Source organism: Ranitomeya imitator, chromosome 5 (genome assembly GCF_032444005.1).
Source record: "Ranitomeya imitator isolate aRanImi1 chromosome 5, aRanImi1.pri, whole genome shotgun sequence".
NCBI lineage: Eukaryota > Metazoa > Chordata > Amphibia > Anura > Dendrobatidae > Ranitomeya > Ranitomeya imitator.
Window position 1 is genome coordinate 213,100,936 of NC_091286.1, and position 16,538 is coordinate 213,117,473.

At 46.3% G+C, this 16,538-nt stretch overlaps 1 protein-coding gene across 1 annotated transcript in view; it reads right to left on the reverse strand.

The window, feature by feature from the left end:
- Nucleotides 1-827: 827 nt before the first annotated feature.
- Nucleotides 828-16,538, reverse strand: part of C5H6orf118 (chromosome 5 C6orf118 homolog) — a 142,127-nt gene continuing 126,416 nt past the window's right edge. Inside the window, exon 10 of the mRNA XM_069767945.1 lies at nucleotides 828-1,155. Within this exon, the coding sequence (XP_069624046.1) occupies nucleotides 1,107-1,155 (49 nt within the window). The 3' untranslated portion in view covers nucleotides 828-1,106. The remainder of the gene's footprint in view (nucleotides 1,156-16,538) is intronic.

Sequence of the window (16,538 nt, forward strand, 5' to 3'; positions counted from 1 at the left end):
CATCAGGAGCAGGCCCAGGCATTGTAGGGAGGTCATACAGGCACGTGGAGGCCACACACGCTACTGAGCATCATTTCCTTGTCTTGAGGCATTTCCACTGAAGTTGGATCAGCCTGTAACTTCATTTTCCACCTTGACTTTGAGCATCATTCCAACTCCAGACCTCCATGGGATATTAGCTGTGATTTACGTTGATCATTTTTAGGTTTTATTGTTCTCAACACATTCCACTATGTAACGAATAAAGATTTACATCTGGAAAATTTAATTCAGTGATATTTAGGATGTGGGATTTTAGTGTTCCCTTTATTTATTTATTTTTGAGTGGTGTATATCTATCTATCTAGATAGATTTTTTTTGCCTAAAATACAAAGGAAATGAGTCATCTTTATCTTCAGACCTATTAGAAATCATTTCATCTTCAACTTGCTTAACTGTTCACAATAACAGTAATTTTGACCAGGAGTGCCCAAACTTTTACAAACTACTGTTTGCGCACACGGCAGAGTTTAGAAAGAAAGAGCACTATTTGTCTAACTTGCCTTTTGAAGAGCAATTTTTGTTGGAATAGATTGCAGATGCCATGTCACGTTAGGAGTGTCTTTGAGCTGCCAAAATAGCAGAAACTCACCCCCAAGTGATGCAGTTTTGAAACTAGAACCCCAAGGAGTTGATCTACTGTTGTAGTGAGAATTTTGAACCCATATGTCATCCACAGTCTTTTGGCCATGAAAATGAAAATTGACATTTTTCCACTTCGCACAGTACAACTGTTGTGAAGTGTAAGTTAACATAGACAACTAGAGACAACACCAAAATGTCACAGTATTGTTGAAAATTAGCTTTATTCCAGAAATTTCCAAAAATACACTACTATGGATATGTTTCACACATAAAAGGGCAAAGGAAGTCACATACCGGAATTTACAAATCAGAAAAGTCACTAAACACAAACTAAATCACTGCAATTTCTAAATTAACAACATAACCTCAGTTTTATACAAACTTTAAAAAAATTGAAAAAAAATGTATAATATATATTCATATATCACATAATACAGAAATCAATAATCTTCATGAATAAGGATTTATAAGGCAGCACACTTCATAAATCTAGTGGTTTTAAGAAGGACTCCATCAGGATTTTAATCTCTCTGTAAGAAAAGAGAACAGTTTAAGAAAATGGCCTTCATATAGAGTTAAGTAAAAACAACAATTTAAATCAACTACTATACCGGGGGAGAAAATATTTGATACACTGCCAATTTTGCAAGTTTTCCCATCTACAAAGAATGGAGAGGTCTGTCATTTTTGTCTCCAACTGTGAGAGACAGAAAATTTAAAAAAAAAAAATAAAAAAAATAAAATCACATTGTATGATTTTTTTTTTTAAAAAGTGCATTTTATTGCACAAAATAAGTATTTGATCACCTACCATCCATCAAAAATTCTGGCTTTCATAGACCTGTTAGTTTTTCTTTAAGAAGCCCTCCTGCTCTGCCCTCATTACCTGTATTAATATCACTTGTTACCTGTATAAAAGACACCTGTCCACACACTCAATGAATCACACTCCAACCTCTCTACTATGGCCAAGACAAAAGAGCTGTCTAAGGACATCAAAGACAAAATAGTAGACCTGCACAAGGCTGGGGTGGACTGCAGGAAATAGACAAGCAGCTTGGTGAGAAGGCAACAACTGTTGGCACAATTACCATATATACTCGAGTATAAGCCAACCCGAGTATAAGCCGAGACCCCTAATTTTGCCACAAAAAACTGGGAAAACTTATTGACTCGAGTGTAAGCCTAGGGTGGGAAATACAGCAGCTACTGGTAAATTTCAAAAATAAATAAAGAAACCAATAAAAGTAAAATTGATTGAGATATCAGTAGGTTAAGTGCTTTTGAATATCCATATTGAATCAGGAGCCCCATATAATGCTCCACACAGTTCATGATGGGCCCCATAAGATGCTCCATACAAAATACGCCTCATATAATGCTCCATACAAAATACGCCTCATATAATGCTCTATAAAGTTCATGATGAGTCCCATAAGATGCTCTATAGAATATTATGCCCCATATAATGCTGCACAAAGGTTGATGGCCCCATAAGATGCTCCATAGAATATTATGCTCTATATAATGCTGCACAAAGGTAGATGGCCCCATAAGATGATCCGTAGATTATGCCCCATATAATGCTGCACAAAAGTTGATGGCCCCATAAGATGCTGCATAGAATATTATGCCCCATAAAATGCTGCACAAAGGTTGATGGCCCCATAAGATGCTCCATAGAATATTATGCCCCATATAATGCTGCACAAAGGTTGATGGCCCCATAAGATGCTCCATAGAATATTATGCCCCATAAAATGCTGCACAAAGGTTGATGGCCCCATAAGATGCTCCATAGCATATTATGACCCATATGCTGCTGCTGCTGTGATTTAAAAAAATGACATACTCACCTTTCATCGCTCAGGCCCGCGGCACTTACGATATTCACCTGTCCCCGTTCCACCACCGCACGTCGCTGTCTTCCTGGTCTCTGCAGTGACTGTTCAGGCAGAGGGCGCGCACTAAACACATCATCGCGCCCTCTGCCCAGAACATCACAGCAAGCGGACGTGGAAGACGGACGTCGGTGGTGGAACGGAGACAGGTGAATATAGCATGGCTCACTCTCCCCGTCATACTCACCCCCTCCTGGCATGGTTCCTGCTTTTCCGATGCGATGGTCTCTGGAACCGGCAGCTTGTTCCTCTTCTCAGCGATCACATGTTACCACTTATTAAAGTAATGAATCTGTGCTCCACCCCTATGGGAGTGGAGTGGCGTCCATATTCATTACTTTAATGAACGGTACCATGTGACCGCTGAACAGAGGAACAAGCTGCTGGCACCAGAGACAATCTGAGAAGCAGAGACCGCGTCGGGAGCAGGTGAGTATGATGTGACAGCCGCTGCTCCCCCTCCCCCGCCGAACCCCTGGGATAATGACTCGAGTATAAACCGAGAGGGGCACTTTTAGCCTAAAAAATGGGCTGAAAATCTCGGCTTAAACTTGAGTATATACGGTATTAGAAAAGGGAAGAAACACAAGTTGACTCAAACTTCCTCTGTCTGGAGCTCCATGCAAAATTGCCTAGTAGGGTAAAGATAATTCTGAGAAAAGTCAAGGATCAGCCCAAAACTACATGGGAGGACCTGGTCAATGACCTGAAGAAAGCTGGGACCACAGTCTCAAACATTACCGTTAGTAAAACACTAAGCTGTCATGGATTAAAATCCTGAAGAACACGCAGGCTGCCCCTGCTCACGCAAGCACAAGTCCAGGTCCATTTGAAGTTCGCCAGTGACCATCTGGATGATCTAGAGGAGGCATGGGAGAAGGTCATGTGGTCAGATGAGACCAAAATATAACTTTTTGATATCAACTCGCCATGTTTGAAGAAGAAGGATGAGTACAACCCTAAGAACACTGTACCAACCATAAAGCATTGTTGGGGAAACATTATACTTTTGGGGTGCTTTACTGCAAAGGGGACAAGATCACTGCACGATATTAAAGGGTGGATGGATGAGATCATGATTTGGGAGAATTTGACAAACAACCTCTTTCACTCAGTGAGAGAATTGAAGATAGGTCGTGGCTGGGTGTTCCAGCATGACAATGACCCGAAACACAGAGCGAGGGCAACTAAGGAGTGGCTCCATAAGAAGCATTTCAGGGTCATAGAGTGGCATAGCTCGTCTCCAGACCTGAACCCATTACAAAATGTTTGGAGGGAGCTGAAACTCAATGTTGCCCGGCGACAGCCCTTAAAGCTGAAAGTTCTGGGAGAAGATCTGTATGGTGGAGTGGGAAAAATCCCTGCTGCAGTGTGTGCAAACATAGTCAAGTACTACAGGAAATATCTGACCTCTGTAATTGCAAACAAAGGTTTATGTACCAAAATATTAAGCTATCTTTTCCTATTGTATCAAATACTTATTTCATGTAATAAAATGCAATTTATTTATTTAAAAATCATACAATGTGATTTTCTGGTTTTTATTTTTAGATTCTGTCTCTCACAGGTGAAGTGTACCTAAAATACAAATTACAGACTTCTCCATTCTTTGTATGTGTGAAAACCTGCAAAATCAGCAGTGTATCAAATACTTATATTCATCACTGTACATAGACAAAATAGAAATTGGCTTCTTTTAAGTGGTTATGATATAGTGTAGAAATTTTCAGCCATCTTGTTGAACCAAACATTGCCACCAGGGCCGCCATCGGGGCATTACTGCCCTTACTGGTGTATGGGGCCCGGTGGTCAGGAGGAAAGAGGAGGGCCCGGAAATGCTGGCTGCTCGGGCCCTTCCCCCTCTTGCTTCAGCTTACCGGGAACCAGGGGCAAGGGGGCCGTCACTGTCACTTACCTACAGTAAGGCTTCTTTACTTTTCACAACTATGTGTGCAGCATCTCCCATCTCCTGTCTTCTTCCTGCTCCTCCTCCCGCCTCGTCCTGTCTGGCACCTGCTAGATGCCTCCTTCTCCCTGCACTGCACACACTTACAGCCTGTACAGAACGGCATCTGCACACTCATGGCTGGAGGTAAGCTGTGTGCAGGACCTCAATCACCCCCTGAACAGAAGGTAAAGAACGGCCTGAATGTGTCCGATTGTTTAGCACAGTAAAGAGGGGAGGAAGGGGCTGCAGTCAGAGATTAGAAGCAGTGATTTCCTGACTGTGACCCCAGAGGTTTGTGCTGTCTGGCTGGTGTAGAATTCTCACCCACCCAGCACCGACCAGAGAGCTCAGAGCTGGGGAACACTGTCACTAAATCACTAGCTGTATTCTCTGACAGGCTGCCTCATGTCATTGATACTGACCCCTGAGGCCACCCCCCAGTGAAGTTATGTTACATAGTTATTAAGGTTGAAGGAAGACTATAAGTCCATCTAGTTCAACCCATAGCCTAACCCAACACGCCCTAACATGTTGATCCAGAGGAAGGGGAAAAAAAACCATGTGGCAAGAGCAAGCTCCACATTGGGGAAAAAATTTCCTTCCCGACTCCACATACGGCAATCAGACTAGTTCCCTGGATCAACGCCCTATCAAGGAATCTAGTGTATGTACCCTGTAACATTATACTTTTCCAGAAATGTATCCAGTCCCCTCTTAGATTTAAGTAATGAATCACTCATTACAACATCATACGGCAGAGAGTTCCATAGTCTCACTGCTCTTACAGTAAAGAATCCGTGTCTGTTATTATGCTTAAACCTTTTTTCCTCCAAACGCAGAGGATGCCCCCTTGTCCCGGTTTCAGGTCTATGATTAAAAAGATCATCAGAAAGGTCTTTGTACTGTCCCCTCATATATTTATACATTAACATAAGATCACCCCTTAAGGTACCTTCACACTAAACGATATCGCTAGCGATCTGTGACGTTGCAGCGTCCTGGCTAGCGATATCGTTCAGTTTGACACGCAGCAGCGATCAGAATCCTGCTGTGATGTCGTTGGTCGGGGCTAGAAGGCCAGAACTTTATTTGGTCGCTGGCTCTCCCGCTGACATCGCTGAATCGGCGTGTGTGACGCTGATTCAGCGATGTCTTCGCTGCTAACCAGGGTAAACATCGGGTTACTAAGCGCAGGGCCGCGCTTAGTAACCCGATGTTTACCCTGGTTACCATCCTAAAAGTAAAAAAAACAAACGCTTCATACTTACCTTCCGCTGTCTGTCCCCGGCGCTGTGCTTTCCTGCACTCACTGTGAGCACAGCGGCCGGAAAGCAGAGCGGTGATGTCACCGCTCTGCTTTCCGGCCGCTGTACTCACAGCCAGTACAGAGAAGCAGAGCGCCGGGGACAGACAGCGGAAGGTAAGTATGAAGCGTTTGTTTTTTTTACTTTTAGGATGGTAACCAGGGTAAACATCGGGTTACTAAGCGCGGCCCTGCGCTTAGTAACCCGATGTTTACCCTGGTTACCGGCATCGTTGGTCGCTGGAGAGCTGTCTGTGTGACAGCTCTCCAGTGACCAAACAGCGACGCTGCAGCGATCCGGATCGTTGTCTGGATCGCTGCAACGTCGTTTAGTGTGAAGGTACCTTAAGTCTTAGTTTTTCCAAACTAAATAGCCCCAAGTGTAATAACCTATCTTGGTATTGCAGACCCCCCAGTCCTCTAATAACCTTGGTCGCTCTTCTCTGCACCCGCTCTAGTTCATCTATGTCTTTCTCATACACCGGAGACCAGAACTGTGCACAGTATTCTAAGTGTGGTCGAACTAGTGACTTGTATAGAGGTAAAATTATGTTCTCCTCATGAGCATCTATGCCTCTTTTAATGCATCCCATTATTTTATTTGCCTTTGTAGCAGCTGCCTGACACTGGCCACTGAATATGAGTTTGTCATCCACCCATACACCCAGGTCTTTTTCATTGACGGTTTTGCCCAGAGTTTTAGAATTAAGCACATAATTATACATCTTATTACTTCTACCCAAGTGCATAACCTTACATTTATCCCCATTAAAGCTCATTTGCCATTTATCAGCCCAAGCTTCTAGTTTACATAAATCATCCTGTAATATAAAATTGTCCTCCTCTGTATTGATTACCCTGCAGAGTTTAGTGTCATCTGCAAATATTGAAATTCTACTCTGAATGCCCCCTACAAGGTCATTAATAAATATGTTAAAAAGAAGAGGGCCCAATACTGACCCCTGTGGTACCCCACTGCTAACCGCGACCCAATCCGAGTGTGCTCCGTTAATAAACACCCTTTGTTTCCTATCCCTGAGCCAGCTCTCAACCCACTTGCACATATTTTCCCCTATCCCCATTATTCTCATTTTATGTATCAACCTTTTGTGTGGCACCGTATCAAAAGCTTTTGAAAAGTCCATATACACTACATCCACATTCCCTTGGTCCAATCCGGAACTTACCTCTTCATAGAAACTGATCAAATTAGTCTGACATGAACGGTCCCTAGTAAACCCGTGCTGATACTGGGTCATGAGGTTATTCCTCTTCAGATACTCCAGTATAGCATCCCTTAGAATGCCCTCCAGGATTTTACCCACAGTAGAGGTTAAGCTTACTGGCCTATAATTTCCGAGTTCAGTTTTTGTCCCCTTTTTGAATATTGGCACCACATTTGCTATACGCCAGTCCTGTGGTACAGACCCTGTTATTATGGAGTCTTTAAAGATTAAAAATAATGGTCTATCAAGTGAAGACTATATGCACATAAACTGTACCTGTTGCATTTAACACACAGGTACAATACATAGACACATAATACAAAAATGCATAGTATATCATCAGGGCATTACTGCCATGACTGGTGTATGGGGCCTGATGACTAGACGGGGCCCGCATCGGGCCCCCTCTCTTATGGTCATCAGGTCCGAGACGCAGGTTCAGTTAAATTCTATTGCCATGCGGGCCCGCATGGCAATAGTGAAAAGCTGCCAGCCAATTGGAGGCTGGCAGCTGATGTCAGCACGCACGTCGCTGGCGTATGACGTCATTGTCATTCACTGGCGAGTGTGCTCCTGAACTGCGTTGAGGGAGTATCGCCGCAGGAGCGAGGCAAGGTAAGAGGAAAGATTTTTTTTTTTTTATTGAAAGCGGCAAGCCCCGGGCAGAATGGAGGACATGGGGGGAACAATGGAGCAGCACGGTGGCGCAGTGGTTAGCACAGCAGCCTTGCAGCGCTGGATTCCTGGGTTCAAGCCCCACTAAGGACAACATCTTCAAAGAGTTTGTATGTTCTCTCCGTGTTTGCGTGGGTTTCCTCCGGGCACTCCGGTTTCCTCCCACATTCCAAAGACATACTGACAGGGAATTTAGATTGTGAGCCCCAATGGGGACAGCAATGATAATGTGTGTAAAGCGCTGCGGAATATGTTAGCGCTATATAAAAATAAAGAATATTATTATTATTATTATTATGGAGACACGGGGAAGTATGGCCAGAAACAAAATGATAGGCTGACAGCACTTCTGACAAAAAAATGGTGGTAGGCTAAAGCGGATGCCCGTCCTATATCCACCGGACCCAAGTGGAGAAGTACATACCAAGGTTGAAGTGAAGGACAGCATCCAGTCAAGGTGAAAGTGAAAAAACCTCTTCATTGTGCCATAAATGCGACGTTTCAACCTCACAGGTCTTTCTCAAGCATGCTGTGAGGTTGAAACATCGCATTTATGGCACAATAAAGAAGTTTTTTCACTTTCACTTTGACTGGATGCTTCCTTCACTTCAACAACGGGGAAGTATGGAGACACACGGGGCAGAATGGAGATGCAGGGGGAAGTGTGGAGACACGGGAGTATGAAGACACGGAAGAATGGAGACACAGGGAAGTATGGAGACACAGGGGGAAGTGTTGTGAATTCTGTTGTCAAGCTCCCTCCTGTGGTCATGAATGGTACTTCGGCTGGTTCTGTCCATGGGCTTCCTCTGGTGGTTGTGAGTGGGGCTGCGGTTTCTGAGTTTCCTTCCACAGGTGACGAGGTTAATTCGTTAGCTGGCTGCTCTATTTAACTCCACTTAGATCTTTGCTCCATGCCACCTGTCAATGTTCCTGTATTGGTCTAGTTCACTCCTGGATCGTTCTTGTGACCTGTCTTCCCAGCAGAAGCTAAGTTCCTGCTTGTTTTTCTCTGGTTTGCTATTTTTCTGTCCAGCTTGCTATTTTGATTGTTGTCTTGCTTGCTGGAAGCTCTGGGACACAGAGGGAGCGCCTCCGCACCGTGAGTCGGTGCGGAGGGTCTTTTTGCGCCCTCTGCGTGGTCTTTTTGTAGTTTTTTGTGCTGACCGCAAAGCTACCTTTCCTATCCTCTGTCTGTTCAGTAAGTCGGGCCTCACTTTGCTAAATCTATTTCATCTCTGTGTTTGTAATTTTCATCTTTACTCACAGCCATTATATGTGGGGGGCTGCCTTTTCCTTTGGGGAATTTCTCTGAGGCAAGGTAGGCTTATTTTTCTGTCTTCAGGGCTAGCTAGTTCCTTAGGCTGTGACGAGTTGCATAGGGAGCGTTAGGAGCAATCCACGGCTATTTCTAGTGTGTGTGATAGGATTAGGGATTGCGGTCAGCAGAGTTCCCACATCTCAGAGCTCGTCCTATATTATTAGTAACTATCAGGTCATTCCGTGTGCTCTTAACCACCAGGTCCATTATTGTCCTGACCACCAGGTCATAACAGTACAGGTGGCCCAAAGTACTAATGCATCTCAATAGAGGGATAAGAGAAGTTCTGAGATCATTTCTTTTTTCTTTGCAGTGTGTTTTGTCTCTCTTTTCCCCTTTACCTCTGGGTGGTTCAGGATACAGGTGTAGATATGGACATTCAAGGTCTGTCCTCTTGTATGGATAATCTCACTGCAAGGGTACAAAACATTCAAGATTTTGTGGTTCAGAATACAGTGTTAGAGCCTAGGATTCCAATTCCTGATTTGTTTTTTGGGGATAGATCTAAGTTTCTGAATTTCAAAAATAATTGTAAATTGTTTCTTGCTTTGAAACCTCGCTCCTCAGGTGACCCTGTTCAACAAGTGAAAATCATTATTTCTTTGTTACGTGGCGACCCTCAAGACTGGGCATTTTCCTTTGCGCCAGGAGATCCGGCATTGCGTGATGTTGATGCGTTTTTTCTGGCGCTCGGATTGCTTTATGATGAACCTAATTCAGTGGATCAGGCAGAGAAAATCTTGCTGGCTCTGTGTCAGGGTCAGGATGAGGTAGAGCTATATTGTCAGAAGTTTAGGAAGTGGTCTGTACTCACTCAGTGGAATAAATGTGCCCTGGCAGCAATTTTCAGAAAGGGTCTCTCTGAAGCCCTTAAGGATGTCATGGTGGGATTTCCCATGCCTGCTGGTCTGAATGAGTCTATGTCTTTGGCCATTCAGATCGATCGACGCTTACGTGAGCGTAAAGCTGTGCACCATTTGGCGGTATTATCTGAGCATAGACCTGAGCCTATGCAATGTGATAGGACTTTGACCAGAGCTGAATGGCAAGAACACAGACGTCGGAATTGGGCTGTGTTTTTACTGTGGTGATTCCACTCATGCTATCTCCGATTGTCCTAAGCGCACTAAGCGTTTCGCTAGGTCTGCCACCATTGGTACGGTACAGTCGAAATTTCTTTTGTCCGTTACTCTGATCTGCTCTTTGTCATCCTATTCTGTTATGGCATTTGTGGATTCAGGCGCTGCCCTGAATTTGATGGACTTGGAGTTTGCTAGGCGCTGTGGTTTTTTCTTGGAGCCCTTGCAGTATCCTATTCCATTGAGAGGAATTGATGCTACGCCTTTGGCCAAGAATAAGCCTCAGTACTGGACCCAATTGACCATGTGCATGGCTCCTGCACATCAGGAGGATATTCGCTTTTTGGTGTTGCATAATCTGCATGATGTGGTCGTTTTGGGGTTGCCATGGCTACAGGTCCATAATCCAGTATTGGATTGGAAATCTATGTCTGTGTCCAGCTGGGGTTGTCAGGGAGTACATGGTGATGTTCCATTTTTGTCTATTTCGTCATCCACCCCTTCTGAAGTCCCGGAGTTTTTGTCGGATTACCGGGATGTATTTGATGAGCCCAAATCCAGTGCCCTACCTCCTCCTAGGGATTGCGATTGTGCTATCAATTTGATTCCTGGTAGTAAGTTTCCTAAGAGCCGACTGTTCAATTTATCTGTGCCAGAGCATGCCGCCATGCGGAGTTATGTAAAGGAATCCTTGGAGAAGGGTCATATTCGCCCGTCGTCGTCACCATTGGGAGCAGGGTTCTTTTTTGTGGCCAAGAAGGATGGTTCTTTGAGACCTTGTATTGATTACCGCCTTCTTAATAAGATCACAGTCAGATTTCAGTACCCTTTGCCGCTGGTGTCTGATTTATTTGCTCGGATTAAGGGGGCTAGTTGGTTCACCAAGATAGATCTTCGTGGTGCGTATAATCTTGTGCGTATTAAACAGGGCGATGAATGGAAAACAGCATTTAATACGCCCGAGGGCCATTTTGAGTACCTGGTTATGCCATTCGGGCTTTCCAATGCTCCATCAGTATTTCAGTCCTTTATGCATGACATCTTCCGAGAGTACCTGGATAAATTCCTGATTGTATATTTGGATGATATTTTGGTCTTCTCGGATGATTGGGAGTCTCACGTGAAACAGGTCAGAATGGTGTTCCAGGTCCTTCGTGCGAATTCTTTGTTTGTGAAGAAGTCAAAGTGTCTCTTTGGAGTTCAGAAGGTTTCATTTTTGGGTTTCATTTTTTCCCCTTCTACCATCGAGATGGACCCTGTTAAAGTCCAGGCCATTTATGATTGGACTCAGCCGACATCTGTGAAGAGTCTGCAAAAGTTCCTGGGCTTTGCTAATTTTTATCGTCGCTTCATCAGTAATTTTTCTAGTGTTGCTAAACCGTTGACTGATTTGACCAAGAAGGGTGCTGATGTGGTCAATTGGTCTTCTGCGGCTGTGGAAGCTTTTCAGGAGTTGAAGCGTCGTTTTTCTTCTGCCCATGTGTTGTGCCAGCCAGATGTTTCGTTTCCGTTTCAGGTCGAGGTTGATGCTTCTGAGATTGGAGCAGGGGCTGTTTTGTCGCAAAGAAGTTCTGATGGCTCGGTGATGAAACCATGTGCCTTCTTTTCTAGAAAGTTTTCACCTGCTGAGCGCAATTATGATGTTGGCAATCGAGAGTTGTTGGCCATGAAGTGGGCATTCGAGGAGTGGCGTCATTGGCTTGAAGGAGCCAAGCATCGCGTGGTGGTCTTGACGGATCACAAGAATTTGACTTATCTCGAGTCTGCCAAACGATTGAATCCTAGACAGGCTCGTTGGTCGCTATTTTTCTCCCGTTTTGATTTTGTGGTTTCGTACCTTCCAGGCTCTAAGTATGTGAAGGCTGATGCCCTGTCAAGGAGTTTTGTGCCCAACTCTCCGGGTGTTCCTGAGCCGGCGGGTATTCTCAAAGAGGGGGTAATTTTGTCTGCCATCTCTCCTGATTTGGGGTGGGTGCTGCAAAAATTTCAGGCTGATAGACCTGACCGTTGCCCAGCAGAGAAACTGTTTGTCCCTGATAAATGGACTAGTAGAGTTATCTCTGAGGTTCATTGTTTGGTGTTGGCTGGTCATCCGGGAATCTTTGGTACCAGAGATTTGGTGGCTAGATCCTTTTGGTGGCCGTCTTTGTCGCGGGATGTGCGTTCTTTTGTGCAGTCCTGTGGGACTTGTGCTCGGGCTAAGCCCTGCTGTTCTCGTGCCAGTGGGTTGCTTTTGCCCTTGCCGGTCCCGAAGAGGCCCTGGACGCATATCTCTATGGATTTTATTTCGGATCTCCCTGTCTCTCAAAAGATGTCGGTCATTTAGGTGGTTTGTGATCGCTTCTCTAAGATGGTCCATTTGGTACCCTTGTCTAAATTGCCTTCGTCCTCTGATTTGGTGCCATTGTTTTTCCAGCATGTGGTTCGTTTACATGGCATTCCAGAGAACATCGTTTCGGGCAGAGGTTCCCAGTTTGTTTCGAGGTTTTGGCGAGCCTTTTGTGCTAGGATGGGCATTGATTTGTCTTTTTTCTCGGCTTTCCATCCTCAGACAAATGGCCAAACTGAACGAACTAATCAGACTTTGGAAACATATCTGAGATGCTTTGTTTCTGCTGATCAGGATGATTGGGTGTCCTTTTTGCCTTTGGCTGAGTTCGCCCTTAATAATCGGGCCAGCTCGGCTACTTTGGTTTTGCCGTTTTTCTGCAATTCTGGTTTCCATCCTCGTTTCTCTTCAGGGCAGGTTGAGTCTTCGGACTGTCCTGGTGTAGATACTGTGGTGGATAGGTTGCAGCAGATTTGGACTCATGTGGTGGACAATTTGACATTGTCCCAGGAGAAGGCTCAACGTTTCGCTAACCGCCGGCGCTGTGTGGGTCCCCGACTTCGTGTTGGGGATTTGGTTTGGTTGTCGTCTCGTTATGTTCCTATGAAGGTTTCCTCTCCTAAGTTTAAGCCTCGTTTCATTGGTCCGTATAAGATTTCTGAGGTTCTCAATCCTGTGTCGTTTCGTTTGACCCTTCCAGCTTATTTTGCCATCAATAATGTATTCCATAGGTCATTGTTGCGGAGATACGTGGCGCCTGTGGTTCCATCCGTTGATCCTCCTGCCCCGGAGTTGGTTGAGGGGGAGTTGGAGTATGTGGTGGAGAAGATTTTGGATTCTCGTATTTCGAGACGGAAACTCCAGTACCTGGTCAAGTGGAAGGGTTATGGTCAGAAAGATAATTCCTGGGTCTTTGCCTCCGATGTTCATGCTGCCGATCTGGTTCGTGCCTTTCATTTGGCTCGTCCTGGTCGGCCTGGGGGCTCTGGTGAGGGTTCGGTGACCCCTCCTCAAGGGGGGGGTACTGTTGTGAATTCTGTTGTCAAGCTCCCTCCTGTGGTCATGAATGGTACTTCGGCTGGTTCTGTCCATGGGCTTCCTCTGGTGGTTGTGAGTGGGGCTGCGGCTTCTGAGTTTCCTTCCACAGGTGACGAGGTTAATTCGTTAGCTGGTGTTAGGAGTCGAGTTTCCTCTGCTGCACAGGGGGAATCTTGATCCGTGTCTGCTGCGGTCTCCCATTCAGCATCGGCCGCAGTGGGGTCTGCTCAGCGGAGACGTCGCTCCCAGCGTCTCGCTGAGGCTGATTCGGTGCATAGGGTCACTACTGCCTTTTCTGGCTTTCCTATGGTACCCTGCACTGATCTGCGGCGAGCAGGCCTCTCTGGGACTAAGTCCTTATTTACACACACTGAGCATGCCCAGGGCAAGGTCTCCCATTGGAGGTCGAGGGTCACATGTTCGGTCACATGTTCAGGTACTGCAGCGTATCCCATTGGTCCTCCAGGAAGGTCCTGAAAGGGCAAAACTTTGGTAGCAGCTTCCTGTGCGGTAACTATATAAACTGCGCATGACCGCACGGCCATGCGCTAGTATCGTCTTTTGTCATATGCTTTGCGCCAATGTGGTCATGCGTTTGTATGTGTTCAGGGACCCGGCTGAAATAAGCCCCTAGAATGCTGGCACCTCCGGCGAGGAGATTGTGTATAAGTGTGTTCAGGGACCCGGCTGAAATAAGCCCCTAGAATGCTGGCTCCTCCGGCGAGGAGATTGTGTATGCATGCATGACCACTCACTGCTCACATCTGGGTAGTTGGCCTGTGTCTCTGTGAAAGTCTAACAGGGCACAGAGCCTGCCTCTCGCGGTTACTCTGTGAAGCTAACAGAGTTGGTATATACCGCCATATAGAGCCGCCATTATTTAGCAGCAGGTACTTTCCTGCACGGTGGATCCCGGGTTGCGAACGCACCAATTCCATTTAATAAACAATATATTTGGTGCGTTCCGCCAACCCTAACAGTATACTAGCGCCAGGATCTGGCTAAGTAATGGCGGATGAACAGCGATTGCAGGGGTACATCCAGCTGCTGGAGGGCCGGTTGGCGTCTCTTGAGCGTGCAACCTCGGCGGTGGATGTTACCGCAATAGCTGTTCAGGCTGCTAGCGTGGCTGCAGCAGCTTTACCCACTGCCACCTCTGTTCCGACCCTATCTCACCTTCCTTTGCCTGAGAGATACTCTGGGGACAGTAAGTCCTGTAGGGGTTTCGTGAGCCAATGTGGTATACAACTCGAGCTCCTGGCTGCACGTTTCCCTACTGAGCGGGCAAAGGTGGGATTCATAATCTCCCTCTTGTCGGACAGAGCGTTGGAGTGGGCTACGCCGCTGTGGGAGCGCAACGATCATGTGGTGCGGAGTGTTCCTCGGTTTCTGGACTCTCTGAAATAGGTCTTTTTAGGACCTCAAGTCACCCATGATACAGCGCTCCAACTGCTGGCTTTGACTCAGGGTTCAACCATGGTCAGCCATTTTGCTGTTCTCTTCCGGACATTAGCGTCTGAGTTGGAATGGCCAGATAAAACCCTCATTCCCGTATTTTGGAGGGGGCTGGCTGACCATGTGAAGGACGCTTTGGCCACTAGGGAGATTCCCGCCACACTGGAGGAGCTCATAGCCATATCTACTCGCATAGACCTTCGTTTTCACGAGCGAAGGTTGGAGCGAGCCCAGTGTAGGCAGAGGTTTCGGCTGGCTCCCACCTTCGCCAAACCTTTGGAATCTCCAGTCCAGGCGTCCGAGTCACATGAGGCCTTAGAGGTGACACGAGCGGGATCCAAGTCTCAGTCCGCCCGTGCACATAAGGTCCGTCATGTTTGCCGGCAGTCAGGACATCTTGCCTCCAAGGGTCCTCAGCGGTCGGGGAAACGTCAGCGTCTAGTGGCAGTTGGAGGAGGTACACTAGACACGGCGACGTTTGCCTCAAAGTTGTCCTTCAAGGGGACAATTACCATAGGCCCATCCACTCTTATGGTCGAGCTATGCGTGGATTCTGGGGCAGAGGGTAATTTTATGTCTTCCTCTTTTGCCCAGCGTCACGCAATACCCTTGGTGATGCTCGCCAAGCCTGTAACCGTTCGAGTGGTAAATGGGTCAACACTACCCTCACAGATTACCCACCAAACCATTCCTTTCACGCTTTCTGTGTCTCCATCACATCAGGAGATAATCTCCCTATTAGTCATTCCTGAGGGAATTGATGAGGTCCTGTTGGGGATACCATGGCTTCGCTACCATTCTCCTCATATTGAGTGGTCCTCTGGGAGAATTTTGGGATGGAGTAAATCCTACGAGGGTAGATGTCAGAGGGAGTGCGTTCAGGTTGCTACTACACAGGTACCCGCAGATCTTTCCTCTCTCCCCAAGCACTATTGGCCCTATGCAGACGTGTTCTCCAAAAGAGCTGCGGAGACCCTTCCGCCTCACCGCCCCTATGACTGTCCTATTGACCTCTTGCCTGGTGCTGAGCCTCCCCGGGGTCGAGTCTATCCGTTATCTCTCCCGGAGACGGAGGCAATGTCTCAGTACATCCAAGAAAATCTGGCAAGAGGATTCATTAGGAAGTCAGTGTCACCGGCAGGGGCTGGGTTCTTCTTCGTACAGAAGAAGACTGGAGACTTACGTCCATGCATAGACTACAGGGGTCTTAACGCCATCACCGTTAAGAACAAGTACCCATTACCCCTGATATCTGAGCTGTTTGATAGGCTACGGGGAGCGAGGGTATTTACGAAGTTAGATCTGCGGGGTGCTTACAACCTGATTCGCATCTGTGAGGGAGATGAATGGAAGACGGCTTTTAACACCAGGGATGGGCACTATGAATATCTGGTGATGCCCTTTGGGCTCTGTAATGCCCCAGCCATTTTCCAAGACTTTGTGAACGACATCTTCCGGGATATGCTCACCACCTCGGTCGTAGTCTATCTGGATGATATTCTCATCTTCTCTCCAGATATTGACTCCCATCGGAGAGATGTTCGCAAAGTCTTCGACCTCTTACGGGCAAACTCCCTCTACGCCAAGTTGGAGAAGTGTGTGTTTGAGCAGGAGTCCTTGCCTTTCCTTGGTTACATC